At 42.4% G+C, this 27,958-nt stretch overlaps 1 protein-coding gene across 2 annotated transcripts in view; it reads left to right on the plus strand.

The window, feature by feature from the left end:
* Positions 1-27,958, plus strand: part of DCUN1D4 (defective in cullin neddylation 1 domain containing 4) — a 54,718-nt gene that overhangs the window by 17,853 nt on the left and 8,907 nt on the right. For both annotated transcript variants that reach the window (XM_056557917.1, XM_056557925.1), the window contains exons 2-6: positions 12,000-12,070; positions 12,407-12,446; positions 14,662-14,776; positions 16,086-16,177; positions 22,803-22,873. In XM_056557917.1, coding sequence (XP_056413892.1) covers positions 12,000-12,070; positions 12,407-12,446; positions 14,662-14,776; positions 16,086-16,177; positions 22,803-22,873 — 389 coding nt within the window. The remainder of the gene's footprint in view (positions 1-11,999; positions 12,071-12,406; positions 12,447-14,661; positions 14,777-16,085; positions 16,178-22,802; positions 22,874-27,958) is intronic.

Genomic DNA, 27,958 nt, shown 5'->3' on the forward strand with positions numbered 1-27,958 from the left:
TTTCCAGGTCATGAGACACCCAGTCGGGAGAGCACGCCTAAACACTCAGACCTTGACCGATAAAAACGTTAGGTATGTCTCTGATATATCAAAAGTTTTTTCAAAGGACACTTTAAGAACTGCAGCACTTGACCGTGGCATAGATTCCATAGATATTGGCTGTGTCTACAGGACTGACAGGATTAGATGGTGTTACTGACAGGTTCTGTACAGCCAATCCCACCACAGTGAAGGCAAGCGCTGCAAAGAAAACTCACGGTCATGATCATGGAAACAATCCATGACTATACCATTCTTCTGACATAGTACATTGTCCAGAATGTAAACCTATGCCACGACCAGATCAACTTGGCAATAATGCTTATATATACCCTAAGGTTCATTAACCCCACCAGGACCGAGGGTGTACAGGTATGCCCTCGCGTCCTGGGACTTAAGGACCAGTCCCTTTAACGAGGTTTAAACTGTTCTCATGAGCGGAAAACGGGTTAAACACGGTGAGTCCCGGTTGCTACGGGCAGTCAGGACCCACGGCTAATGCTGAGCACCACAGAGTTTGGCCGATGTCCGGCATTAACCCTTTAAACTTTGATTGTGGTGTCTAAAATGCAGGGTTAATGGTGCCAGTAGGTCAGAGCTGAGCGGCACATCTGTGGCGACATCGCGGGTCCCGATCAGCTGAGTGAATGATGGGAGGGTCCTCATCTGCCTCCTACTCGTTGGATAGGCGATCAACTGCTCCTAGCCTGATCTGCATGCTAGAGCAGAAAAGCGCTGATAACACTGATCAATTCTATGCTATGGCATAGCATTGATCAGTATATGCAATCAGAAGACTTCATGGTATGGCCCCCTATTGGGAGTAAAAAAAAAAAAAAAAAAAGAATTAACCCCTTCCCTATTAAAAGTTTAAATCACCCCCCCTTTTCCATTTTTTTAAATAAAATAATGTAATAAAAAATAATCATATGTGGTACCGCCGCATGTGTAGGACTCATTCTGCCTCTGTCAAATTCGGACTTCTATCAGCATGGTACAATAGAGATCTCGGTTCATCTGACCATGGGATGTTATTCCACTACTCAGCGATACAATATTTGCACTACCCACTGGAGTGGGTTGTCTGCTGTTATAGTACATTAGGGATTGACCGATTATCGGTTTGACCGATATTATCCGCCGATATTCACGATTTTCTAAGTTACCGGTATCAGCAATTACCTTGCCGTTAATGCGGGCACTTTAAATCAATGAACTGCAGCGGCTTCTGTGGGGCCAGAAACAGTTTATCAGGGTATACCTGCACACACATGCACCCTCATTTTACCAAGGATATTGGGGGAGTCTGTCTATGGGAGGGGGCGTGACGGTCGTACCCCTTTAACTCGGGACTACTTGATGACCTCAACGGTCACGAGGGCCGTGGCCGACAACCCAACCCAACCCCCCCCCCCCCCCCCCCACAGTGCGAAAACAGCGTTCGGAACATTTACAGTGGAGTACCCCTTTTAACCCAATGTAGTTTGGGCCAGGGTGACATTGCTTTTCAGAACTTCAGCAGCTTCTTTGTGAACAGTATATTTTCAGTGTTGTTCTGCGGATTGTTATCTTGCATTTTATTTCTTCTAAAACGTTTTTCATCACATGCTATAATATCAGTATCCATGATATCGATCAGAATCCAATCCGCCAACCCCAGATGTTACACAGAACAGAGCGCACATTCACTGTTGTTGAGACAAATGTAACACAGTCGTCTATAATCTGCACCTCTGCAATGACAAATCCACATCAAAATCTGCACAATTTGGTGCAAATGCATCCCAGATGTTGGGTGCTTTCACACTGGACAGGTTTGTTGCAGAATTTATGCCTAAAATCCAAAGCATAACAGCATTTAAAGGGGTACTCCGCCCCTAGACATCTTATCCCCTATCCAAAGGATAGGGGATAAGATATCTGATCACAGGGGTCCCGACACTGGGGACCCCGGCGATCTCTCCTGCAGCTCCCCCATTTCTCAGCTTAAAGGAGTACTCCGGCGCGCACTTTTTTCATTTTATCCCGTCCGGGCTGCAAAATAAAAGAAAACACACTTTCTCTTACCTGCCAACGAGCCCCCGGAGCTCCGGTACAGGTGTTCGGTCCCCGGAGCTCCGGTACAGGTGTTCGGTCCCCGGGCTGTATTCTTCTTACTTCCTGTTAGCCCGGCACGTCACACGGAGCTTCAGCCTATCACTGGCCGCAGCGATGTCCCGCCTCGGCCAGTGATAGGCTGAAGCTCCGTGTGACGTGCCGGGCTAACAGGAAGTAAGAAGAATACAGCCCGGGGACCGAACACCTGTACCGGAGCTCCGGGGACCGAACACCTGTACCGGAGCTCCGGGGGCTCGTTGGCAGGTAAGACAAAGTGTGTTTTCTTTTATTTTGTAGCCTGGACGGGATAAAATGAAAAAAGTGTGCACCGGAGTACTCCTTCTGATAACGGGCAATGCAGAGGACAGAGTATTGTGATATCACGGCTCCATCCCCTCGTGACATCATGCCCCGCCCCCCTCAATGCAAGTCTGAGAGGAGGCATCCTCACTCAGTGCAGCGGGGGTGCTGCAGGTGAGATTGCGGGGGTCCCGCCTCTACTTTGGATAGGGTATAAGATGTTTAGGGGCAGAGTACCCCTTTAAGTCTGTAGTGGAAAGTTCACACCATAACGGGGAATATGTAGATTATGGGTGTATTCACGCACACCAGATATTGTGTATTTACAAAGCACTCAAAAGTACATAAGAATTGCCTTGTTAAATATGAAATTTCTTTGTAAAATCAGCAATTTTACAACTTTAAATCTGCAGAGGATCCTGTGTGTGTGTATGTAAGCACCCTTGGACACGGCGGAATTTCCAAGTAGAATATGGCAAAAAAATTCAGCTTAGAAATTCAGTTGTTTTTCAATGGGATTCTGCTGCACTGTGAACACGGCAACATGTTACGCAAATTCCAATTACGGCCTCCACAAGAAGAATAGAAATGCCAGTTGTTTCTGATGAATCTGTTCGGAAATGCATTGTCGTCTATGGAGACGGCCCATTTCCGTTCTGCCGGTGCCTGCTGTCCACAGAATGCTCACTGAAAGTTTACTGGGTGAACATTAAACAAACTACCATGTGACCATACCTCAGGGTACATGCACATGTTTTTGTTAAAAAAAAAAAGGTGTAAATATCCCCTTAGGCTATGTTCACACAGTATTTGGGGTCTTTCTTTTTGAGCAATGAAACAGTTTTTTTGCAGCTGGAGAATTAACCAGTATCAGAGAAAAAAAAAAAAAAAAAAAAGTAAAAGAGACACCGGATTGCTTTTGATCTATTTTTACGGAGAAAAAAAAAATTTGCTTGGCATAAACAAACTTTTCCAAAAAGCTCCAAAAATGTGATTCTTTTCAGCTGATTTATGTTCACACGGCTGAACTTCTGCCTGGAGAATCCCCGTGCGGACATTCCGCAAACTGTGGGCATCGGCATAATATGCCAGAGCTAAGACCACACAAAAATGCCCTGTCTTATAGACTGCTTTGCATTCCCTGCGGACTCTGCACAAAAAATGAATGTGTCCATTCTTTGCACGGACTTGGGAAAATGGAATTTCCGTGTCGGAAACATCTGGCACGGAAATTCCGCTGTGTGCACAGAGCAGCAGAATCCCGTAGAATTTAACAAGACTCTGCTTCTGCGGAATCTCCGTGCAGAATTCCAATGCGGAACCGGGCACCGAAATTCTGACATGTGAACGTGGCCAGAAACTTTACAAGGCGGTATGTCCTGCACCGTACATCAAATTTACTATAGTTAATGCCAATATCTGATATAAACTATAGCCGAAATCTATGCTAGCTCGACATTACATACATTTCTACTTCAAATTAGAACACTACCACCAAATATAAATTCATCACATAATTCTTTATTGAAAATAACCATATATAAAACATTTAATAGACATATAAATAGGCACCAAAAATCAGTTCATACTGGAAAACAGAGCGCGCCTCATGTTGAGCAGATGGGGGTAAGACATGCTTGTTTGGTATTTTGCTTGGACTTTTCTGTGTTATCCAGGAAAAAACTTTTTATATATATATCTGGCTTCAGAAAGTTAAACAGATTTGTAAATTACTTCTATTAAAGAAGAATCTTAATCCTTTCAGTACTTATGAGCTGCTGAAGTTGAGTTGTTCTTTTCTGTCTAAGTGCTCTCTGATGACACCTTTCTAGGGAACTGTCCAGAGTAGAAGCAAATCCCCATAGTAAACCTCTTCTTTTCTGTGCAGTTCTCGAGACAAGCAGAGATGTCAGCAGAGAGCACTGTTGCCAGACAGAAAAGAACAACTCCACTTCAGCAGCTGATAATTATTGGAAAGATTAAGATTTATTTTAATAGAAGTAATTTTCAAATCTGTTTAACTTTCTGGAGCCAGTTGATAAAAAAAAAATAAAAAAAATTTTCTTCCTGGAATACCCCTTTAAGCTCTGTCTCCTTTCTAAGTTTTCCTTTCTTTGACTGCACTATGCACTTTATTGATGTACTTAGATATACCGTGATCCCTCAAGATACGATGATGATTAGTTCCAAATGAACCATCGTTACTTGAATTTATCGAATGTTGAGGGATCCGTGCAATAATAATAGACTAAGTTATACTCACGTGTCACCACTGCCCTGTTATCTCGTCGCCGCGCACGCCGCACCTATTGGATGACGGGACGGCGTGCGCGGTGACGTGATGACTACTGAGAGCAACAGGCATGAAGAGGACGGTCCAGAGCAGCGGGGACAGATGAGTGACACTCACAGGGGCACACGGGGCACATTAAACGGCTATCCGGTGGCAGCTGAAGCCCTGACATACAAAAACATTGTATGTTGATGCTTCCTTCAACGTGTGATGCCATCTTATGTTGAAATGATCTTATGTTGGGGCCATCGAAAGTCGGGGGGGGGGGGGGTCACTGTATATGAATTGAGACTAAGCTGTTAATTATTTATGTGATTTACATTGCCTTCCTCTGCTCTGTTTTCCTGTATGAACTGATTTTTGGTGCCTATTTATGTCTATTAAATGTTGTTTTATATTTGGTTATTTTCAATAAAGATTTATGTGATACATTTATGTCTGGTGGTAGTGTTATAATTTTGGGTGGTTTAGTTACTTCACACTGATCACAAAAGGGATTCGTTTTTTGGAGGCTGATAAATTTGTACATCCAGCACAGGGGCAGCAGCTGCAGTAGTGTGCGCCTCTTAAAAAATCCAATGGTAGCAGAAAGACCGGTGTGTAAAACATCTCGTAACCCATTGGGGGGTATTTATCAATTTTGCCTGTTGACACTTTTTACCCTTTTTTTTTTCTTTCACTTTGGTTTTCGTGGACATGCACCAAATTTATCATTTGGTGCAAGTTGTTAGTAATTTTGGCTCAAATGTTGAAATCAGCTGTTCACAGCGCCTTTTACACAGAACTTACCCCCACAGAGGACGCGTATTTTACCCTGTAGAGCAGCCATTTCGGAGTCCCTCCTGCAGTTTATGCAAGCGACATGAGTTATTTTCTTTTGTGGGGTTTATAGCCACCTTGTGAAATGGATTTTATTTTCATCTTGGGTATTTTTTTTTTTTTACTTTAGTGCAGTGGTCTCCAACCTGTGGACCTCCAGATGTTGCAAAACTACAATTTACAGCATGCCCGGACAGCCGTTGGCTGTCCGGGCATGCTGGGAGTTGTAGTTTTGCAACATCTGAAGGTCCGCAGGTTGGAGACCACTGCTTTAGTGCTTACCTTTCCTGAACCTGTGTGGCCATGTCCAATGCTGGCTCAACGGAAGGTGAAGGTTCCTCAGAGACAACGATGTCGCAGGATAGTATTGAGCAGCCCTGGAGGCGCCGCTGCTTTCACAAAAAATTTTTTTTTAATGTATTTTGACGCCTTTACATTTTCTGACATTGCTAAGTGTGTTTTCCATGTGCAAAATTTCTTGGGGATTTGCGCCAAAAAAAAAAAAAAACGGGATTTGCGCCAAAATTGTCCCAAAGATTGATTGGCGCAAATGATGAATTACTGGCTAAAGTTAAAATCACACACAGGACCGTGTGATTTTGAGAAAGTTGTAAAAATGGCAGTGGAGAAGATGCGCCAAACTTTGGCGCAAAAAGACACTGCGCCAAAGTATTGCGCCAAAGTTACGTGAAAAAAAAACACATAAATCCTTTGATAAATACCCCGCATTGCCCCAATGAGTTTGCTGCAGATCTGCAGTGTTTCTGAAGGGAAATCCACAACAATGCATTTCATTGCAGATTTTGACTTCCAAAGGGGAAAAGTGTCTGTCTGTTCGTGGGGGCTCTGACCGCTGGAACCCCCCTTCCCATGTTCTCCTTTACGGCACTGTACTCATGTATTGTTTGCTCTCCCATAGAGAATCATGCGCTCTGTGCGCAGAGAGGGCCAGGGCACTATGCAGGAGATCGCAGGGGTCCCAACAGTCGCAACCCCCTGTGATCAGACCCATTTTTTTTCTAAACCGGAGTACTCCTTAAAGGAAATCTATCACAGTTGTCACCTGCACTAACCTGTCGGTACGGACAGAGTGCAGGTGATACTGATGACAACGGTACTCACCTTGTCCTGGTCCTTGGCTGGGATCTTCGGTAAACTCCTCCATTAGATCTGCTCCAGGCACCCGGCTTTGGGCATGGGTGGAGATTACGGACATCACCGCTGCTGTTCTCTAACAGCGGGACCCAGCAGGGAGCATCTGTGGTGACGCCACTAAGCTCCGCCCATGCCCCAAGCCGGCTGTCGGTACTGGAGCTAACAGACAAGATTAACGGAGATCCCCGCCACGGAACAAGACAAGGTGAGTACCGTTGTCATCAGTGTCACCTGCACGATCGGTCGTTAAGGGGTTAAAGGAAATACCGCCAAAGGACGTATGTTTACGTCCTTGGCCGGCTCCTGCGACATATCGGGTTGGTCCCGGTGGCTAATAGCGCGCGGCAGCCATTTCGGTGCCGCGCGCTATTAACCCTTTAGAAGCGGCGTTCAAAGTTGAACGCTGCGTCTAAAACGAGAGTGAAAGCTGCCCGGCTGCTCAGTGGGGCTGATCGGGACCACCGCAGTGAAAATGCGGTGTCCCGAACAGCTGGGACACGAGCGGAGGTCCTCTTACCTGCCTCCGGTGTGTCCCTTCGGCGATTGATTGCTCCAAGCCTGAGATGCAGGCTTGAGCAATCGACAGCCAATAACACTGATCACTGCAAAGCTATGGCTTTACAGTGAACAGTGTTGGCAATCAGTGTGTGCAGTGTTATAGGTCCCTATGGGAGCTATAACACTGCAAAAAAAAAGGGTAAAAAAAAAATAAATAAAAAAAGTTAATAAATGTGATTTAACTCTTTCTTTAATAAAAGTTCAAATCACCCCCCCATTTCCCATAAAAAAACACCATGTAAATAAAAATATAAACATATGTGGTATCGCCGTGTGCGCAAATGTCCGAACAATAAAAATATATCATTAATTAAACCGCACGATCAATGGCGTACCCGCAAAAAAATTCCAAAGTCCAAAATAACGTATTTTTGGTTGCTTTTTACATCATGAATAAAAAGCGATCAAAAAATCAGATCAATACAAAAATGGTACCGCTAAAAACGTCAGATCACGGCACAAAAAATGAGCCTTCATACCGCCCCATATGCAGAAAAATAAAAAAAAGTTATAGGGGTCAGAAGATGATAATTTTAAACGTATAAATTTCCGTGCATGTAGTTATGGTTTTTTCCACAAGTACGACAAAATCAAACCGATATATAAGTAGGGTATCATTTTAATCGTATGGACCTACAGAATAAAGGTCAGATGTCATTTTTACTTAAAAAATTACTGCATAGAAACGGAAGCCCCCAAAAGTTACAAAATGGCGTTTTTTCTTCAATTTCGTCGCACAATGATATTTCTTTTTCTGTTTTGCTGTTGATTTTTGGGTAAAATGACTGATGTCACTGCAAAGTAGAATTGGTAGCACAAAAATTAAGCCATCATATGGATTTTTAGGTGCAAAATTGAAAGGGTTATAATTTTTAAAAGGTTAGGGGGAAAAAACGAAAGTGCAAAAACCGAAAAACCCTCAGGTTAAAGGGGTACTCCGGTGGAAAACAATATGCTTTTTTTTTTTTAATCAATTGCTGCCAAAAAGTTGAACAGATTTGTAAATTACTTCAATTTATAAATCTTAATCCTTCCAGTACTTATCAGCTGCTGTATACTACAGAGGAAGTTCTTTTCTTTTTTGGTTTCATTTTTGTCTGACCACAGTGCTCTATGCTGACACCTCTGTCAATGTCAGGAACTGTCCAGAGCAGCATAGGTTTTCTATTGGGATTTGCTGCTGCTCTGGACAGTTCCTGACATTGACAGCAGAGAGCAAAAAGAAAAACCTCTCCTCTGTATTATATAGCAACTGATAAGTAGGAAGAATTAAGAATTTTAAATAGAAGTAATTTACAAATCTGTTTTAACTTTCTGGCACCAGTTCATCTTAAAGGAAATCTATCACCAGTGTCATCAGAGAGGATTTAGACAGAAAAGAACAACCTTAACTTCAGAAGCTACTAGAAGTACTAGGGATGTAAGAAAAAATCGATTCCCGCGATTATCGCGATTTTTCACTTGCCGATACTGAATCGATTCAAAATATTTTTGAATCGATTCTTTTAGGGATGTGGAATTTGTATCTCCTGATCCCCGGAAAAAAATGTCTCTGGCATCAGGAGATACAAGTTCCACATTTTGTCAGCCGGATCTGCCGCGGCGGCGCTCTGGGTGTACGGAGCTGGCTCCGACTCGTGCCCGCTCCATACTCTGCGACCCCCGGCTGATTTCAGTAGCCGGGGGCCGCTGATGCATCACCGCCGCTAATATCCAGCATGCGGTGCTCTGCATTGTGTATGGAGGGGGCTCCCGACTCGTGCCCGCTCCATACTCTGCAGCCCCCGGCTGTTCTCAGTAGCCGGGGGCCGCCGCTAATAGCCAGCATGCGGCGAATGCCGCGGCTGGCTATTAACCCTTTAGATCGCCGCTGTCAAAGCTGACAGCGGCGTCTAAAGGGACATGTGTATGCTTCCTGGTGGGCTAGACTGCCCCCCCGCAGCGCGATCGCGGGTGGGCGATCCACTGTGGAGGTAGCCGGAGGGCTTACCTCTGCTTCCCTGCTCTCCGTGGCTCTGTCATTGATAGAGCCTGGCTGGACCAGGCTCTATCAATGGATCGCAGATAAATGGAGTTCAATAGAAATCTATTTATCTGTCTGAGAAATCTAATGATTCCTAAAAGACTAATAAAGTGTATAAAAAAAAATCAAATAAAAATAAAGTTTTAATAAAAGTGTAAAAGACATTGTTTTTTAGACAGAATCGGGATATATCGCGATGTATCGTCACCTAGACGGTATCGCGATATATCTGGATATATCGAATCGCCACACTGGTATCGCGATTCGAATCGAATCGCCAAATTCTTGTCGATTCAGACCCCTAATAAGTACTGAAAGGATTAAGATTTTTTAATAGAAGTAATTTTCAAATCTGTTTCACTTTCTGGAGCCAGTTGAGATTATATATAAAGTTTTTTCCTGGAATACCCCTTTAACGGAAACCTTATTGAACAAAGGATTGCATACAGTTTTGTCAGTTTTTGAGGGATAAAAGCAAAATCAGTATGGCAAAACAGTATGGCATAATCGTGATGCGAATGTAGCCTAAGGCTAGGTTCACACTACGTTTGTAGTGTACCGGATCCAGTTGGGGGGAGCAAAAATCGGGTGCTCCCCTATCCCAGCAGGATCCGGCCCGAACCCCATTCATTTCAGTAAGCCAACCGTAGTCAAACGCTGACTCCGGTTGGCTGATTTTTGCCCCGTATACGGTTTTCTGACAGGACCTAAAACTGTGGTATACCACGGTTTTAGGTCCGGTTAGAGAACCTTATACGGGGCAAAAATGAGCCGAACAGAGTCAGTGTTTACTCTGGTTGACTCATTGAAATGCATTACATACGGGCTGGGTCTGGCTGGGATACGGGAGTGCCCGGTATTGGCTCCCTTAACTGGATCCGGCACCCATATTGCTGAATCGTAGAGTGAGCTGGCCCAAATACTGCACTGAACTATGGCTTTTCCACTCGCAAATCTGCAGCAGAAGATACAGTGAAGTTGCCCTTCAGGTTACAGTTGACTGCAACTTTTGATCATGACTTAGAAGCGATGTGATCTAACTGTGTGATCTATTTGTTTTCATGAACTAGTTATTATTCATGCACACAAGAGAATATTTTCTATGCTTTATTTATAAATCCTTCTTATTCCTTTAGGCAGCTGTTGTAAAAAAAAATTGTCAGAGAAAAAGCTTATTTTCAGTGTGAACTGTGTACATGTGCTTTCAAGGGGTACTCTGGCGCCAAACCTCTTATCCCCTATCCTCGCTCTGTGCAGCTGAAAAACTGGGGTGCTGCAGGAGAGATTGTGGGGGTCCCCAGCGGCGGGATCCTTGAGATCTAACATCTTATCCCCTATCCTTTTGATAGGGGATAAGATGTTTAGTACCGGAGTACCCCTTAAGTAATGACCCTGTCTGAGTGGACATCTTGTGCCTGTGTAACTTAAAGAGTACCTGTCATGATCTTGTTAAATTTAATAAGCCTCCCAGTTCACTGCCCCCATCATGCCTTTATTTTTATAAAAAATGTTTAGTTTTCTACCTTGATATTGCTCTGTATTTTCTGCTCAGTCAGATTCACAGACTGGGAAGGGGCATTCCCCAGCAAGCCATACAGGGGAGAACTTCCTCCCTCACTCTGCTACACACAGCCCAGAGCAGTTCAGTGTGAGCTATGATTGGCTAAGGCTGCACACACCCCCTTCAGCACTCCAGACTGCATTTCCTGATTTTGGACTTCTGCTAGGCCAGCAGGAGTCCAAAGTCTGTGTAAGAGTCTGGACAAGTAGGGAGACACCTAGTGGCAGCTTTTTTTTAACACAAATCATTGAAAACGTAATTATTATTTTTTTAAACAAAGTACATTAGATTTTTTTATTTACCGTAAAGAATGCAATAGCAAAAATTAGTTTTAATGGCATTGCCCATTTAAAGGGGTTATCCAGGAATAGAAAAACAGAGCTACTTTCTTTCAAAAACTGATCCCAGTCTGTCTCTAGGTTGGATGTGGTTCAGCTCAGTTCCATTTGAAGTGAATGGAGCCAAGTTGTAAAACCATACCCAACCTGGAGACAGACGTGGAACTGTTTTTGAAAAAAAATTGCAGTTTTTTTTTCTATTTCTGGATAACCTCTTTAACTAGATGCCACTTATACGTGTGGCTGGCATGTAATGTCATGTCATCTGACTGCCAGGGGTTAATAAAGTAATAATGATTCTGTTATATTGACTCTGTATTGGAGCTCTGGAATTCTGATGTGAATGTAACATTATGGAACAATTTGCACCAAATTGCGCACATGACATCATTAATTTGTCTGGACTTTACATTTCCTGTGAGGTTTTCTGAGCTGCTCAGAGCTATATCAACAAATCATGCTGCATCCAGACTGAGCTGCAATATGCACGTCTCCAACCACCCCTGCCTGCCCTGCGTGATTGATGTACAGAGCTCAGTGCTGGATGCTAAGCACAGAGGGGTGGTGGAGGGAGGAGGCCTGAAAGCTGCAGCTCAGCCTGGCCGTTCAGACTTTAGACCTTTTTATAAGAAAAACATCATTTTATAACTTTGCAAACAACCATCAGCTTAACGACAGGTATCATTTGTTTTCTCTCTTTCGGCTGTCAGCCCATGTCTACAGCTCTGAGCATGATGTCAAGATGACAGATTCTCTTTAATCTAAAAAAAACATTGACATCTTGTGTAATTTTTGTTTTTCTATTTCATTACACAGATTTTCAACTGAACTCTCATCTATCAACACTGGCAAATATTCACAAGATATACCACACACTCAACCGGCTGGTGAGAACACGATGTTGGCATAAACATATTGTGGAATAGTTACATGTAGTTTGTTGTCTGGAAGCAAATTATGAGATTCCATGTACCTGTAGAGTGCATGCATTTATACATTCGTAGAGATTGCGAGGTTATATAAACAGACTACTTATGACTGTCTGTCTGGTTGATATAATCACATCATTGAATACATTTGAAGTCTGCACTACAATGTTCTTACCCCTTTGATCCCTTAAGAAAAGGATAAATATTACATATCACATTTTAAGGGATCTCGTGTAGATATTCAAGTCTGTGTAATGTATAATAACAGGTGACATTCTTATATCCAATTTGCAGAATTTGACAGAAGACGTGGGTCAAGACGATCACCAGACAGGTAGACTCCCCCCTCCCCAAATGTTCTTTTCTTTGTTTTTCACTCTATAATTAAATAGTCACTGGTTCATACCGTTTTTCTACGGTTAATAGGCTGTGTGATTGTTAACATATCTGTAAATCCCTTCATTAAAAAAAATAATTATAATAATAAAAAATCATACCCTTTAACCCAGAAAAGCCTTACTAGTCTTGGCCAGTAGATGTCTCTCTGCTGTCCACTTCCCATTGTTAGGCTATGTCCATCTCTCGTAACAGTGAGGCCAAGATGGAACATAGGAGATGGAGGGTAGGGCGTATTTAATACTATGTGCACAAGAGAGAGATTAAAGTGTACCTGTCATAAACAAAAATGTCTTATACAATATACATAATACCTTTTATATGTATATTTGTAATATACATTGGTTAAAAAAAATTGTATATTTTGTCCCTACAGCTATTGTCTGTGTGTCTCTGTGAGGAGTCCAAATACAGGAAGTGTGTGTATACAAGCAGGACTCTGTACACTGAGGACAAGCGGGGCTCTGTACACTGAGGACAAGCGGGGCTCTGTACACTGAGGACAAGCGGGGCTCTGTACACTGAGGACAAGCGGGGCTCTGTACACTGAGGACAAGCGGGGCTCTGTACACTGAGGACAAGCGGGGCTCTGTACACTGAGGACAAGCGGGGCTCTGTACACTGAGGACAAGCGGGGCTCTGTACACTGAGGACAAGCGGGGCTCTGTACACTGAGGACAAGCGGGGCTCTGTACACTGAGGACAAGCGGGGCTCTGTACACTGAGGACAAGCGGGGCTCTGTACACTGAGGACAAGCGGGGCTCTGTACACTGAGGACAAGCGGGGCTCTGTACACTGAGGACAAGCGGGGCTCTGTACACTGAGGACAAGCGGGGCTCTGTACACTGAGGACAAGCGGGGCTCTGTACACGGAGGACAAGCGGGGCTATGTGCACTGAGGCTCTGTGACATGCTTCTGGCTTACACATCAGGATAATTGAAAAGTCAGGAGCCTGCACAGAGCCCTGCATGTCCTGCCATCACTTGTATTTGGACTCCTCATATAGACACACAGGAAATAGCTGCAAAGACAGCATTTTTTCACCCGAAAAAATACAAATTGTTTAATCTATGTATATTACAAATATACATATAATAGTATTATCTACATTATAGCAGAAGTATTAATGACAGGTATACTTTAAGCCTGGGCTGTGTACCTGCAATCTGTGAGCCTATCTCTGTCCTATAGAGAGGTCTACACTGTCCCTGAAAGGTAAATCAAAAAACCTCAGCAGCATCAACAGTTTAGTGCTTAGTGTAACCCCTTACTTGCCTTTCTGCTGTTTTTCATTTCTGCTTGATGCATTGATGCACCTTGATGCATTGGCTTTGTAGAATCCCTTTCTCCCCAAACATGCTATCTAGAGCAGTGTACTCTAAATTATCTTCTAGCACAGTGCTGCCTGCTCAGTCCAGTGTACTTTCACCAGCGCCATGTTATGGCATAGCAGTAAGGAGAAGTCATTGTGTTTTACTGTGGTTTGCCAGACAACTAAGGAAAATAAAGTAACTGTGTGTATACTACTGGAAAACAGACCTCCTCTGATCCCACCCCTGAGAAAATTAGAAATGGCTGTGTACCATGAATAGAGACTCTTAATAACTCAATAACTAGAGTGAGAGCACTAATATCATCTTGTTAATCTAACAAAATCATGCAGGTTTATAACAATTACGCATTAAAGATGAGCTTCTACAGAATTCTAATAATATATTGGTAATGCTGGGCTCTGTTCACACTAATACACTATTTACCATGTGACCGTTGTAATGGATGCATTGTGTGTAACAAATCTTGTTGACTCTCTTCTTGTTATCTACAAGCAACAGAAAACCTGACATAACCCACCATAATGGTAGTGTGGATAGAGTCTTAGCCTTACAGTATCACTACATATATCTTACTGTCATATAGGAATATTAAAAGATTTATTGCATGCTTTGTCAAAAAATAAAACGTAGAGGTATCGTGACTTGACTTGCTGGACGGGCCTGAAAGCCCTCAAAGGATACGTATGATCTTAAAGGGCAAATCTTTGACAGCTGAGACCTGGTATTTTTTTATTTATATGTTATCTGTGCTATAAATGTGTAGTACAGTGATCTACAGAAATGATTTCCTATTTGAAGGTTCCTTATTTCTTTTCAGGGAGTCTGCGTTCCTGCAGTACCTCAGACTGCTTTACTAAAACCATGCCCCCACGAAAAAAGAGGAGACCTGCTGCTGGTGATGACCTGTTGGCTAAGAAAAGTAGACACGATGGGTAGGAGATCAGCAGCCATATTATTGATTGAAACAATTCTAGCACTGACTGTTTAGAAAGTCGAGCAGGGAGAACGAACTGAGTGAAGGTCTCATGTCCGTACACAGAACGCTAGGCTTTCTGAGAAAAGCTGAGTAGAAACCAAAGGGCACAGAACTCAGGTGATTGCTTCTGTCCCTTCATTCTAGCAATCAGTGGGGGCTCTTAGCAGCTGGACCCTGACCGATCACAACTGCTGACATATCTCTATGACATGTCCAAAAGTTGTCAGAAAAGTTAGGTATAATTTAAGAACTAGTGAAGTTTGTAATTTCCCTGATTATTATTATTATATATATATATATTTATTTATTTTTTTATATATCCCCAACCATTTCTGCTTACTCAGCCTTTGTCTTTTAAAAAGTACCTGTCATCAAACCATATTTTCTAAGCTAACTCAGATTATATACCCTAACTACTCCTAACACCCCTCCTGCCCTTAAATTTTTTCCAAACTTTAAAAAGCTCTGTATAATATCTTTCCCCTTGCTCACATTGTGTGAGCTCCTGGCAGGAGGAAGTGGGTGTTCCTCAGCAGGGACAATGTCACTGAAGCCTGGGAGAGCTGTGCCTTGCCATGCCCCGCACACACTTCCTGAGTTTGGTCTGCTGCCAGGCCAGGAAGAGACCAAACTAACTGTTTGACTTGTGCAGGGATCAGAACAGAACCACCTAGTGGCTGTTTTTCCAATCACATTAAAAACTTATAGGGAGAGATTTATCAAAACCTGTCTAGAGGAGAAGTTGCTGAGTTGCCCATAGCAACTAATCAGATCGCTTCTTTCATTTTTCAGAGGCCTTGTCAAAAATGAAAGAAGCGATCTGATTGGTTGCTATGGGCAACTCAGTAACTTTTCCTCTGGAAAGGTTTTCATAAATCTCCCTCAAAAAGGTTGAGAATTTTAACAGCAAGTAAATAGCAAAGTGCCTTTATAATTATATAAGGAACAAGTGGGGAATGAACTACCTGCGTTTAGCACCTCTAAGGCTATGTTTACACACCTATTTTGTGGTGAAATTTTGAAGAAAAAGCTGCCATGTTATGCCTCAAAATACACCTATTTTACTTCCATATTTTTTTTCTCATTGAATTCAGTTTAAAGACGTTGCACAGTTCATGTGGGGGGTATTTGTTGTTACGGCTGTAAGTGGGCCTTCGCAGCAGTAGAAATGTGTGTGGACAGTAAGTGGTTAAATTGACAGACATACTTATAAATAATACCACCCCAAACTTTGTTGTAATCTGCCTCTATGCTTTGTCTTTAAGAATGTACAAGAAATATGACCACTCCAGAATAAGAGCAGAGGAGGAAGCTTTTTCAAGCAAGAGGTGCCTTGAATGGTTTTATGAATATGCAGGTATGGTCCTGATGTTTAATACAACCATACAGTTGACGGGGAAATGATTCTATTGGGTCACAGGAGCATTTTCTGGACCCTCATCTGTAATTATACTGTGTGGGTTCCACTTTTTGTTTTGGTAAAACTACTGACCAAAATTAGACACAAAAACCTGTGGTATGGTCCAACACAGTGTCCACCAAACATCTGAGAAATGGCTGTGGCGAACCCCGTATAATCCTGAGAACAGACCCTGAGACTTTGTTCTAAATTGAGCTGAGCCGCTGCTCCGTTCTCTATAGAGCCACTGGAAATAGCCAAGTACAGTGCTTGGTAATTTATACAGCTCCATAGACAAAAACAAAGACTCGGAGCCCCGTTCTTGATATCGCAGGTTGGACCCCTGTGATCTAACACTCATTTCCTACCCTATAGATAGGGAATAGTTGTTGTTACTTGGAATAACTGTGATTTACCAGAAAATCACAAAGCCATTAAAGGGGTTGTTGAGATTATTAAAAAAAAAACAAAAAAAAAATACCTAAGAGTTGGGATTAGCATAAAACTGAAAAAAATACCAAAACCTTTATTCTGTAATTCCAGCACTGCTGCCACTCTGGTGTTGTCCACCAAGCCTGCAGCGATCTCACATACATTGTTCATCACTCATTGGCCTCAGCAGTCTTTTCTTGCATGTACAATGCAATACCCCATAATGAGATGAATTGTGGATACTTCTGTAAATGTATTAAATATGAAAAGCTAAAATATTGCTTTGACCTAAATCTTCAGACCATTTAGTACTTTATTTGAAGGGCATCCTCCAGTCTTCTCCGGTATGATGTCACAAGGTTTGCACATCTGGATTTGGGGATTTTCTGACGTTCTTCTTCAGATCCTCTCGGGCTCTGTCAGATTGAATGAGGACTGCTATTGGAAGCAATTTTCAGGTCTCTCCAGAGATATTTTGCTGGTTTCAAGTCCTTGTTCTGGCTGGGCCACTCAAGGACATTTACAGAGTTGTCCCTCTGCTTTTTTTTTTTATCAGACAAATTGATAAATATGGGCCATTGTCCTGTTGGAAGGTAAATCTTTCTCCAATTCTGGAGTCCAGAACACTCTGGATCAGGTTTTCACTAAGAATCTCTGCTCCATGCATCTTATCCTCAACATTGACCAGTTTCCTGTCCCAGCTGCAGGAAAACACCCCACAGCATTATACTGTTACCACCATGCTTCACTGTAGGGATGGTATTGGGCAGGTGATGAGCAGGGCCTGGTTTCCTTCAGACACTTAAAATTGAGACTAATACATTTAATCTTGGTTTAATCAGTCCTGACAATCTTGTTTTCTCGGAATGTGGGTTTGTTTCTCTTTCCCCCCCCCCCCCCCCCCACCCAACCAAAATCCAGGCAGCCTTCATGTGTCTCTTACTGAGGAGAAGCTTCTTTTTGCCCACTCTTACATTAAAGGAGTAGTCCAGACCTGAAAACCGTATCCCCTATCCTAAGGATAGGGGATAAGTTTCAGATTGCGGGGGGTCTGACCTCTTGTGCCCCCCACGATCTCCTGTATGGGGCCCCGGCAGCCTGCCTTCGGCAGTCTCCAGTTCTGCCATAGCACTATTTTGAGGGTGTATGTCAGCCGCCGCTTCGTGCAGTGGTCAGCACGCCCCATTCCTGCCGGCTGCCAGGCGCCATACAGGAGATCGCGGGGGGCCCCAGCGGTCGGAACCCCCCCCCCCCCCGCGCGCGCGATCTGAAACGTATCCCCTGGACTGGACTACTCCTTTAAGCCCAAATTGGTGGAGGCTGCATTGATGGTTGACTTTCTGGAAGTTCCCATTTGCACACCGGATATGATATTTGGCGTTTCCTTTATGTCAAAAGTTGATCGCACTGTGACTTTCTCCTGAGACCCGCTGTGATTGTTGTTAGCGGGGGAAATGGACGGCATTGCGCTTTGCAATAAGGTCTATGCAGAGAAATGTACAGATCTCTCAGCTGGACGACGTGGCACAAAGCCTCAACATAACCATGTGAAAAAGGGCAAAGGGTCTGAACTTTCCTAATGCTGTCTGTCACATGACCACCGAAGCTAACAATTGGCTGCAGTGCCACATAAAAAACTTAAGCAAACAAGAAATTTACAGCAGCACACTGCTAATGCTAAGATATGTATAATATGACTCCTAAATTGCAGTATTGCTATATGTTTAAAAATGGAGTTTCTTAGAATAACCTTTGACCAAATAGTGTGAACTATCCCACCAAAGTAAGATGACCTAATTTGGGACAGACTCTTCAATGATATAGATATGCCTCTCTGATTCATGATGAACAATGTATGTGAATTTATCGCTGCAGGCCTTGTGGAGAACACCAGAATGGCGGTGGCGTTGGAGTAGCAGGAAATATATGGGTAAATGAATGATAAACTCCGTCTGGAACCTGCATGGAAATTGACCTGCTGTGCACATTGAAATTCAGTTTATGCTGTAGATATTACCCCTTGACCTCAATGAGAAAGTCAGTTTGTATTTGGTCAATCAGTTTATAGTACCTCAAGTCTAAAAGGTCATTACAATCATATACTTAAGGACCTAGGGCGTACCTGGACGGCCGTGGGAATTCCAGCCCCCGCCGCTCACCGGGCTGGGACCAGACTGGCATGCCTACTGAAATCATTCAGCAGTCACCCTGTGCAAACCGGCGATCTGCGGCTATTACGGGTCTCCAGTGACCCGAAAAATAAGGGGGATTGGGGCTGTCCAAGACACCCACAATCCCCTGAAGGGATAGGAGTGGGAGGTGGCAGGGGTGCCACCCCTCCTATCCCTGCTATTGGTCAGTCAGAATCGACCGACCAATAGCAGATCGGGGGCAGGGGGGTTAAAGTTCTGTTCCCCCACTCTGCCCACCCACGGTAGTCCAGGCAGAACGGGGAACTGTGCTGTGACCAGCAGCGATCAGCGGACGGCAATGAGGTGCGGCTCCTGGTGCAGACTACGGAAGCCCGTGAGTCGTTGCCTAGCAACATCTGGAGGGCTACAGTTTGGAAACCACTATACAGTGGTCTCTAAACTGTGGCCCTCTAGATTTTGTAAAACTACAACTCCCAGCTTTCCCACACAGTAGTTTGCTGTCTGGGCATGCTGGCATTTGTAGTTTTGCAACATCTGTAGGGCCACAGTTTGGAGATCACTGTGCGGGGGTTTCGTAACCGTTGTCCTCTAAATCTTGCAAAAACTACAACTCCCAGCATGCACGAACAGCAAACGTCTGTCTCTCCATGCTGGTAGTTGTAGTTGCGTACCTCCAGCTGTTGCATAACTACATCTCCCAGCATGCCCTTTGGCGATCATTACATGCTGGGAGTTGTAGTTTTGCAACAGCTGGAGGCACACTGGTTGGAAAATACTGAGTTGGGTAACAGAACCTAACTGAAGGTTTTCCAACCAGTGTGCCTCCAGCTGTTGCAAAAGTACAACTCCCAGCCATGCACGGTCTGTCAGTGCATGCTGGGAGTTGTAGTTTTGCAACAGCTGAAGGTCCCCCCCCCCTACCCACCCACCGCAAACCTGCCAGTGTGAATGTACCCTATAAACACTACACTACACTACACTTACACATATTAAAGGGTAAAACACTACATATACACTCCCTTAAACTGTCCCCCCCCCCCAATAAAAATGAAAAACGTATCATACGGCAGTGTTTTCAAAACAGAGCCTCCAGCTGTTGCAAAACAACAACTCCCAGCATTTCTGGACAGCCACTGACTGTCCAGGCATGCTGGGAGTTTAGCATCAGCTGGAGGCACCCTGTTTGGGAATCACTGCCCTAGAATACCCCTATGTTCACCCCTATGCAACCCCTATTTTAGTCCTCAAATGCGCATGGTGCTGTTTCACTTCGGAGCCCTGTCGCATTTCAACGAAACAGTTTAAGATCACATAATGGGGTATTTCCGTACTCGGGAGCAATTGAGTTACAAATCTTGGGGGGGCTTTTTCTCCTTTTACCCCTTACGAAAAGGAAATGTTGGGGGCTACACCAGCCTGTTAGTGTAAAAAAATCAAAAAATTTACACTAACATGCTGGTGTTGCCCCATACTTTTACCACAAGAGGTAAAGGGAAAAAAGACCCCCAAAATTTGTAACAAAATTTCTCCCGAGTACGGAAATACCCCATATGTGGGCGTAAAATGCTCTGAGGACGCACAACAAGGCTCAGGAGTGAGAGCACACTATGCACATTTGAGGCCTAAATTGGGGATTTGCACAGGGGTGGCTGATTTTACAGCGGTTCTGACATAAACCCAAAAAAATAAGTACCCACATGTGACCCTATTTTGGAAACTACACCCCTCACAGAATTTAATAAGGGGTGCAGTGAGCATTTACACCCCACTGGCGTTTGACAGATTTTTGGAACAGTGGTCCGTGAAAATGAAAAACATAATTTTTCATTTGCACAGTCCACTGTTTCAAAGATCTGTCAATGCCAGTGGGGTGTAAATGCTCACTGCACCCCTTATTAAATTCTGTGAGGGGTGTAGTCACATGTGTGTGGGGGGTAGTCACATTGTTCTGGCACTATGGGGGCTTTGTAAACACACGTGGCCTTCAATTCCGGACAAATTTTCTCTCCAAAAGCCCAATGGCGCTCCTTCTATTCTGAGCATTGTAGTGCGCCAGCAGAGCACTTTACATCCACATATGGGGTATGCAGAAGGCATGGGGTTAAAAATTTTGGGGAGGCTTTTTCCCCCCCTATTTTCCCTTTGTAAACGCGCAAGGCCCCCAACTTCTATTCCAACCAAATTCTCTCTCCAAAAGCTCTTCTCTCTTCTCTCTTCAGAGCATTGTAGTGCGCCAGCAGAGCACTTGATGTCCACATATGGGGTATTTCCATACTCAGAAGAAATGGGGTTACAAATTTGGGGGGCATTTTCTCCCATTACCCTTTGTAAAAATGGTAATTTTGGGGAAAAAACTGTGCTTCAATGAAAAAAAAATAATTTTCATTTACACATCCGACTTTAACGAAAAGTAGTCAAACACCTGTGGGGTGTTAAGGCTCACTGGACCCCTTGTTATGTGCCTTGAGGGGTGTAGTTTCCCAAATAGTATTTCCAAAATAGTATTTTTATTTTTTGCTGTTATGGCGCCATAGGGGCTTCCTAAATGTGACATGCCCCCCAAAAACCATTTCAGCAACACTCACTCTCCAAAATCCCATTGTTGCTCCTTCCCTTCTGAACCCTCTACTGTGCCCACTGAACACTTTTAACATACACATATGAGGTATTTTCTTACTCAAGAGAAATTGGGTTACAAAGTTTGTAGGGGCTTTTTCTCCTATTACCCCTTGTAAAAATTCAAAAACTGGGTCTACAAGAACATGCGAGTGTAAAAAATTTAGATTTTTAATTTTCTCCTTCACTTTGCTGCTATTCCTGTGAAACACCTAAAGGGTTAACACACTTACTGAATGTCATTGTGAATACTTTGAGGGGTGCAGTTTTTATAATGGGGTCTTTTATGATGTATTTCTAACCCCTCAAATCCACTTCAAAACTGAACTGTTCCCTGAAAAATTCCGATTTTGAAAATTTTGTAAAAAAATTGGAAAATTGCTGCTGAACTTTGAAGCCCTCTGTCTTCCAAATGTCAACTTTATGATGAAAACCTAAAGTAGACATATTGTATATGTGAATCAATATATAATTTATTTGGAATGTCTTTTTTTTCCCTTACAACCAGAGAGTTTCAAAGTTAATAAAATATAACATTTTCAAGTTTTTCATGACATTTTTGCATTTTTCACCAAGAAATGATGCAAATATCAGCAAAAATGTACCACTATGTTAAAGTAGAATATGTCACGAAAAAACAATCTCTGAATCAAATTCGTATGTAAAAGCATCCCAGAGTTATTAAAGGGGTATTCCAGGATTTTTTTTTATTTGACTACGTTACAGGGGCTGTAAAGTTAGTGTAGTTCATAATATAGTGTCTGTACCTGTGTGTGACGGTTTTCTCACAATTCTTCTGTGATTTTCACCCCACTATTTATTTTTACCAGCATACAAAGTGACTGTTGTCTCGGATTTTTCCCAGCTTGCAATGCGGCCGAGACCCGACTCACAAGTTAGCTGATGACAGGGAGCCTGTCTGCTTCAATGGGTGGAGGGATCAATCTGCAACTAATGTAACAGCTGTAATGTAACAGGCACCCTGATTGAAAACCACAGGTCTTTTGTTTCAATGTGTGAGGTGGCTGATGTGTGGAAGGGAGGAAAATGGCATTGTGGGATTTGTTGTAAAAAAAAAAAAAAACATAAGTCAAACAGGAAATACAAGTTTACAAAAAGCTAGCCATAGTGTTTTGGTAATCTCATAACATAGCCATTTAGCCCCAAGACAAGCGCAGACCCTTCCTAAGCATGTCCATTACTGCCTGCAAGGTACGTACTAAAATCACCTTATGGTGGATAACCCTTTTAATGCTTAACGTGACAGTGGTCAGATATGCAAAAAATGCTCGGGTCCTTAAGGTGAAAATGGGCTGGGTCCTTAAGGGGTTGAACATTTGTGACATAGGCACGGGTAATAAAATGGTTTGTTCTCCTTACAGGAACTGATGACATTGTAGGCCCTGAAGGCATGGAAAAGTTCTGTGAGGATATTGGTGTAGAACCTGAAAATGTAAGGATTATTATATATATTTTATTTTTTTAATTTAATTTAATTTTTTTATGAAAAAAAATATATGTAAATAAATAAAATTTCGAAATGGGTTTATGTATACACAGAGGAGCACTCTCCTTCTGGAGGAAATATTTCAAGATAAAATTAGTGGTTCAAGATACATTTTTCTTGTCTTAGAGGGAACCAGTCAGGACCCTGGAGCCTCACAAACTAGCCCTGGGACCAGACTGGTCAGGAGAAAAGCTTTCCAACTCTGTTCTCCTGAGCTTGCTGTGATGCTGCTGAGAACAGAAAATGAATTGGCCGTCAGCGGTTTCTGTCACGCTTGCTGCACCAATATTAATGTTCATTATAGTTTTTGTCATGTACGTTTTTTTCAATATTAAAAACTAAACAAAAGCAAAATTTAATACAAAGGGCATAGGACAAAAGCTATAACAAAAATTAGCCCTGTGGCCCACGCCTCCCATCTTCTGAGTGCTAACTGCATGCGTCCTGTGGTTGATATACAGCAGATCTAGACGGGGCAGAGCAACAGGGACTCGAAGCAGCCCTCTGAACCTCGCCATTCAGACATTAGAAGTATGTATATGGGGGGCCTTTTCAAGTACAGAGGTAGCCAGTGCCAACATGTGGCACTGAGATGTTGCACAACATTCCAGTGCCCCAGCGCAAGATAACGCAGTTTGCATGGAGTTGTATAATGTACTGTACAGTAACCCAACGCTGCTGTACACCGCATTTGCTTGCTTGCTTCCAAGTGCCAATAATTATATATTTACCCTTTTAAAAAAAAAAAAATTATTAACAATTTTATTTATTTATTTTAGAAATTTTTTTTTTTTTACAAGGGGTCTGGGTGGTTTATATCTATAGGTTGTTTCTTTGTATGTGTGTGTGTGTGTGTGTGTGTGTGTGTGGGAATGGGGGGGGCGGGGTTTCCTGACTAATCTGTGGAATAGTAGTGGTAGTAAAAGCTGCTTGATAGACTAATACACACCCCTTGACTGTGTAATCGCATCCATTACCTGATACTTACTCCCAATAGTACATTTATGTCCAAGCTTATCTGATTGATTCACTAAATTGTTAGACAAACTAGAAGACCTCATATCTCAGGAACTGGAAATGTTTGAAGAAACTGTAAAAGGGTGTGTGAGCAGGGAACCCTAAGCTTATGATTAAAGCTAAGCTTAATGATAATGCAATCTCGTTGTTTTTTTTTTTTGTGGTGTAGACACAGGTCCTCTTTAACAAACATAATCTTTATTTACTTATGTTAACCCCTTAAGGACCAAGCCCATTTTGGCCTTAAATGGGCACTGTCAGATAAAAAAAACTTTTTAAATGTTGTACATCTTGGTATAAAGCCTTTCCAATATGCTTCATAAGAACATTTTATTTCCTTTTTATAGAAATCATGGCTTATAAAATCATGGCTTTGTCCAAGCTGAAGCACAGACATGGGCAAAGTCCAGTAAGTGAGGGTGGGCTAGCACTCCTCTGTGTTCTCTCCTGTCCTATCAGACAGTGCTAGCCCTAAGATGCCCTTCGTCCTTAACAGGTTAAAATAAAATATATTGTGCTTGTAAATATCTTTATTTACAAAATAAACTGTCTACTATTCCTGTTAGGCTGCTTTCACACTCTAAAATTAATCAGTTCTAAAGATCCGTTTGATCTTCCGTTATGAAAACCCTGAAAATCGGCATTAAACGTCCGTTAGAAAATCCCATTCTAGTCTCTGGGATTTTTACATTATCGGTTTTAATCCGTTATAGTCAGTTATTAATAACGGACGTTATTTTGTGACAGGAGAATGAACGGAAGAAATACTGCATGCACTATTTCTCCCGTTACTATCTTCCGTCACAAAATAACGTCCGTTATTAATAACGGACTAAAACGGATAATGTAAAAATCCCATAGACTATAATGTGATTTTCTAACGGACGTTTAATGGACGATTTTCAGGGTTTTCATAATGGAGCATCAAACGGATCTTTAAAACGGATTAATTTTATAGTGTGAAAGCAGCCTTATGGGGTCTGTGTTCTCTGTTGTGTTTTATTAGGCCCCTTTTCACACTATAAAAATTCATCTGTCATGAACATCCGTCATAAAAATCTTGAAAATCAGCCGTTAAACAGCCGTTAGAAAATCCCATTATAGTCTATGGGATTTTTCTAATAGCTGTTTTAACTTGTTATCGCACGTTATTAATAACGGCCGTTATTTTGTGAGGGGCGATGGTAACGGGAGAAATACTGCATGCACTATTTCTTCCTTTCATTCGCTCCTCACAAAATAACGTCCGTTATTAATAACGGGCGATAACGGGTTAAAACGGCTATTAGAAAAATCCCATAGACTATAATGGTATTTTCTAATGGCCGTTTAACGGCCGACTTCCAGGGTTTTTATAACAGAGGTATTTTTATAGTGTGAAAGCAGCCTTAATGCAGCAATGGGTGATACCAGAAAACAATAGCTTTATTATAGAGCTCTTCTATATGTTTAACCTGTTGGGGACCTATACGCCCTCCATCCAGTCCCCTTCTATAACTCGGGGCCACGGCGTGGCCCTGCGTCATAGCGGGTCGGGTCCGGCCTCTAACAACAGCCGGGACCCGTGGCTAATAGCGCGCAGCACTGATTGCGGTGCTGCGCACTATTAACCCTTTAGATGCGGCATTCAAAGTTGAACGCTGTGTCTAAAGTGTAAGTTAGACATTGCTGGTTATGTCAGGAGGCTGTTCGGGATTTCCGCAATTAAATTACGGCATCTTGAACAGCTTACAGGACAACAGGAGGGCCCCTACCTTCCTCCTCGCTGTCCGATCTCCGAATGACTGCTCAGTGCCTGAGATCCAGGCATGAGCAGTCAAGCGGCAGAATCATTGATCAATGGTTTCCTATGAGAAACCATTGATCAATGTAAAAGATCAGTGTGTGCAGTGTTATAGGTCCCTATGGGAGCTATAACACTGCAAAAAGAAAAGTGAAAAAAAGTGAATAAAGATCATTTAGCCCCTTCCCTAATAAAAGTTTGAATCGCCCCCTTTTTCCCCCCCAAAAAAAAATGTAAATAAAAATAAACATAAGTGGTATCGTCGCGTGCGGAAATGTCCGAATTATAAAAATATTTTGTTAATTAATTAATCCGCACTCTCAACGGCATACGCGCAAACAAATTCCAAAGTCCAAAATAGCGTATTTTTGGTCACTTTTTATATAATGAAAAAATGAATAAAAAGTGATCAAAAAGTCCGATCAATACATAAATGGTACCACAAAAAACTCCAGATCACAGCGCAAAAAAATAGCCCTCATACTGCCCCATACGCGGAAAAATTAAAAAGTTATAGGGGTCTGAAGATGAGAATTTAAACGTATACATTTTCGTGGATGTAGTTATGATTTTTTCCAGAAGTACGACAAAATCAAACCTATATAAGTAGGATATCATTTTAATCATATGGATTTAGAGAATAAAGAGAAGGTGTAATTTTTACCGAAAAATGTACTGCGTAGAAATGGAAGCCCCCAAAATTAGCAAAATGGCATTTTTTCTTCAATTTTGTCGCACAATTATTTTTTTATTCCGTTTCGCCGTAGTTTTTGGGTAAAATGACTGATGTCATTACAAAATAGAATTGGTGGCGCAAAAAAATAAGCCATCATATGGATTTTTAGGTGCAAAATTGAAAGGTAAGGAGGAAAAACAAAAGTGCAAAAAACAGGAAAACCCTCTGTCCCCAAGGTACTCCGGTGGAAAACTTTTTTTTTTAAATCAACTGGTGCCCAAAAGTTAAACAGATTTGTAAATGACTTCTATTAAAGTCTTTACCCATCCAGCACTTTTTAGCAACTGTATGCTACAAAAGGAAATTCTTTTCTTTTTTTATTTCTTTTTTGTCTTGTCCACAGTGCTCTCTGCTGACACCTCTGTTCGTGTCAGGAACTGTCCAGAGCAGGATAGGTTTGCAATGAGGATTTTCTTCTGCTCTGGACAGTTCCTGATACAGGCATCAGGTGTCAGCAGAGAGCACTGAGGACAAGACAAAAAAGAAATTAAAAAAGAAAATAATTTCCTTTTGTAGCATACAGTACTGGAAGGGTGAAGATTTTTTTTAATAGAAGTAATTTATAAATCTGTTTAACTTAAGTTGATTTAAAAAATAAAAAATAAATAATGTTTTCCACTGGAGTACCCCTTTAAAGTTTTCCTCATTATAATGTAAATTTTAAGACATGTAAATTTGGCACTGAAATCCTTGAGTGGGCACAGTTTTCCATGCATCCCACTGTATATAACTAATACAGTAGGAGACAAAGCTTCCTGCTCTGTCTTCACAGCACCGATCTCCAGCACGAGAGCCCACTGACTCCTGGACAAAGCCCCGTTCGGTCGAAACGCGTCAGGGGTGTGGTGGGTGACTGGGGAACTCATAGGGAGGCTCCTACCTCTTATCTTTATTCATTAGCAGGTCCGCTCCACGGCCTTTTATGGCTGTCTTTAATCTCGTGCTCTAACTTACCTTTTAACTTGTCTGCATTTGCAGCACTCACGTTGCTAACGCACCTTTTTGGTCTACCATTGTATGTTTGCACACTTGTGCTGTTATACATTCTCTCTTCGGATGTTGCTGCTAGACACATTTGCACTTTACATCAACAAGCACGTACCTGTATATCTCTATTTATATGGACTGTGTATATACATTTTTTTGTGTGTTAGCACTTTATTGCTGGATTTGCACTGGACCTATGCTGCTTATTACATATTTTCCCTCCTCTCTCCAGTCCCCCACCTTTTTGTCTGTGTCCACGCCATTTTTGTTTTTTAACTTTTTCCAATGTTTGTATTGGTTTCTATATACTTTAATAAAATATAATTGATTTTACTTTTGGACCGCTTTTTGTAGTGGTTCCTTTTTTAGGATAGGTTCAGAGCCACAAGACCTCTTAATCAGGTCTATTATTTATGTAGCCCCTCACTATATTGGTGCTAATACAGTAGGACACAAAACTTCCTGCTCTGTCTCCACAGCACCTATCTCCAGCACGAGAACCCAGTGT

Source organism: Hyla sarda, chromosome 1 (assembly GCF_029499605.1).
Source record: "Hyla sarda isolate aHylSar1 chromosome 1, aHylSar1.hap1, whole genome shotgun sequence".
In the NCBI taxonomy this organism is placed as follows: Eukaryota; Metazoa; Chordata; class Amphibia; order Anura; family Hylidae; genus Hyla; species Hyla sarda.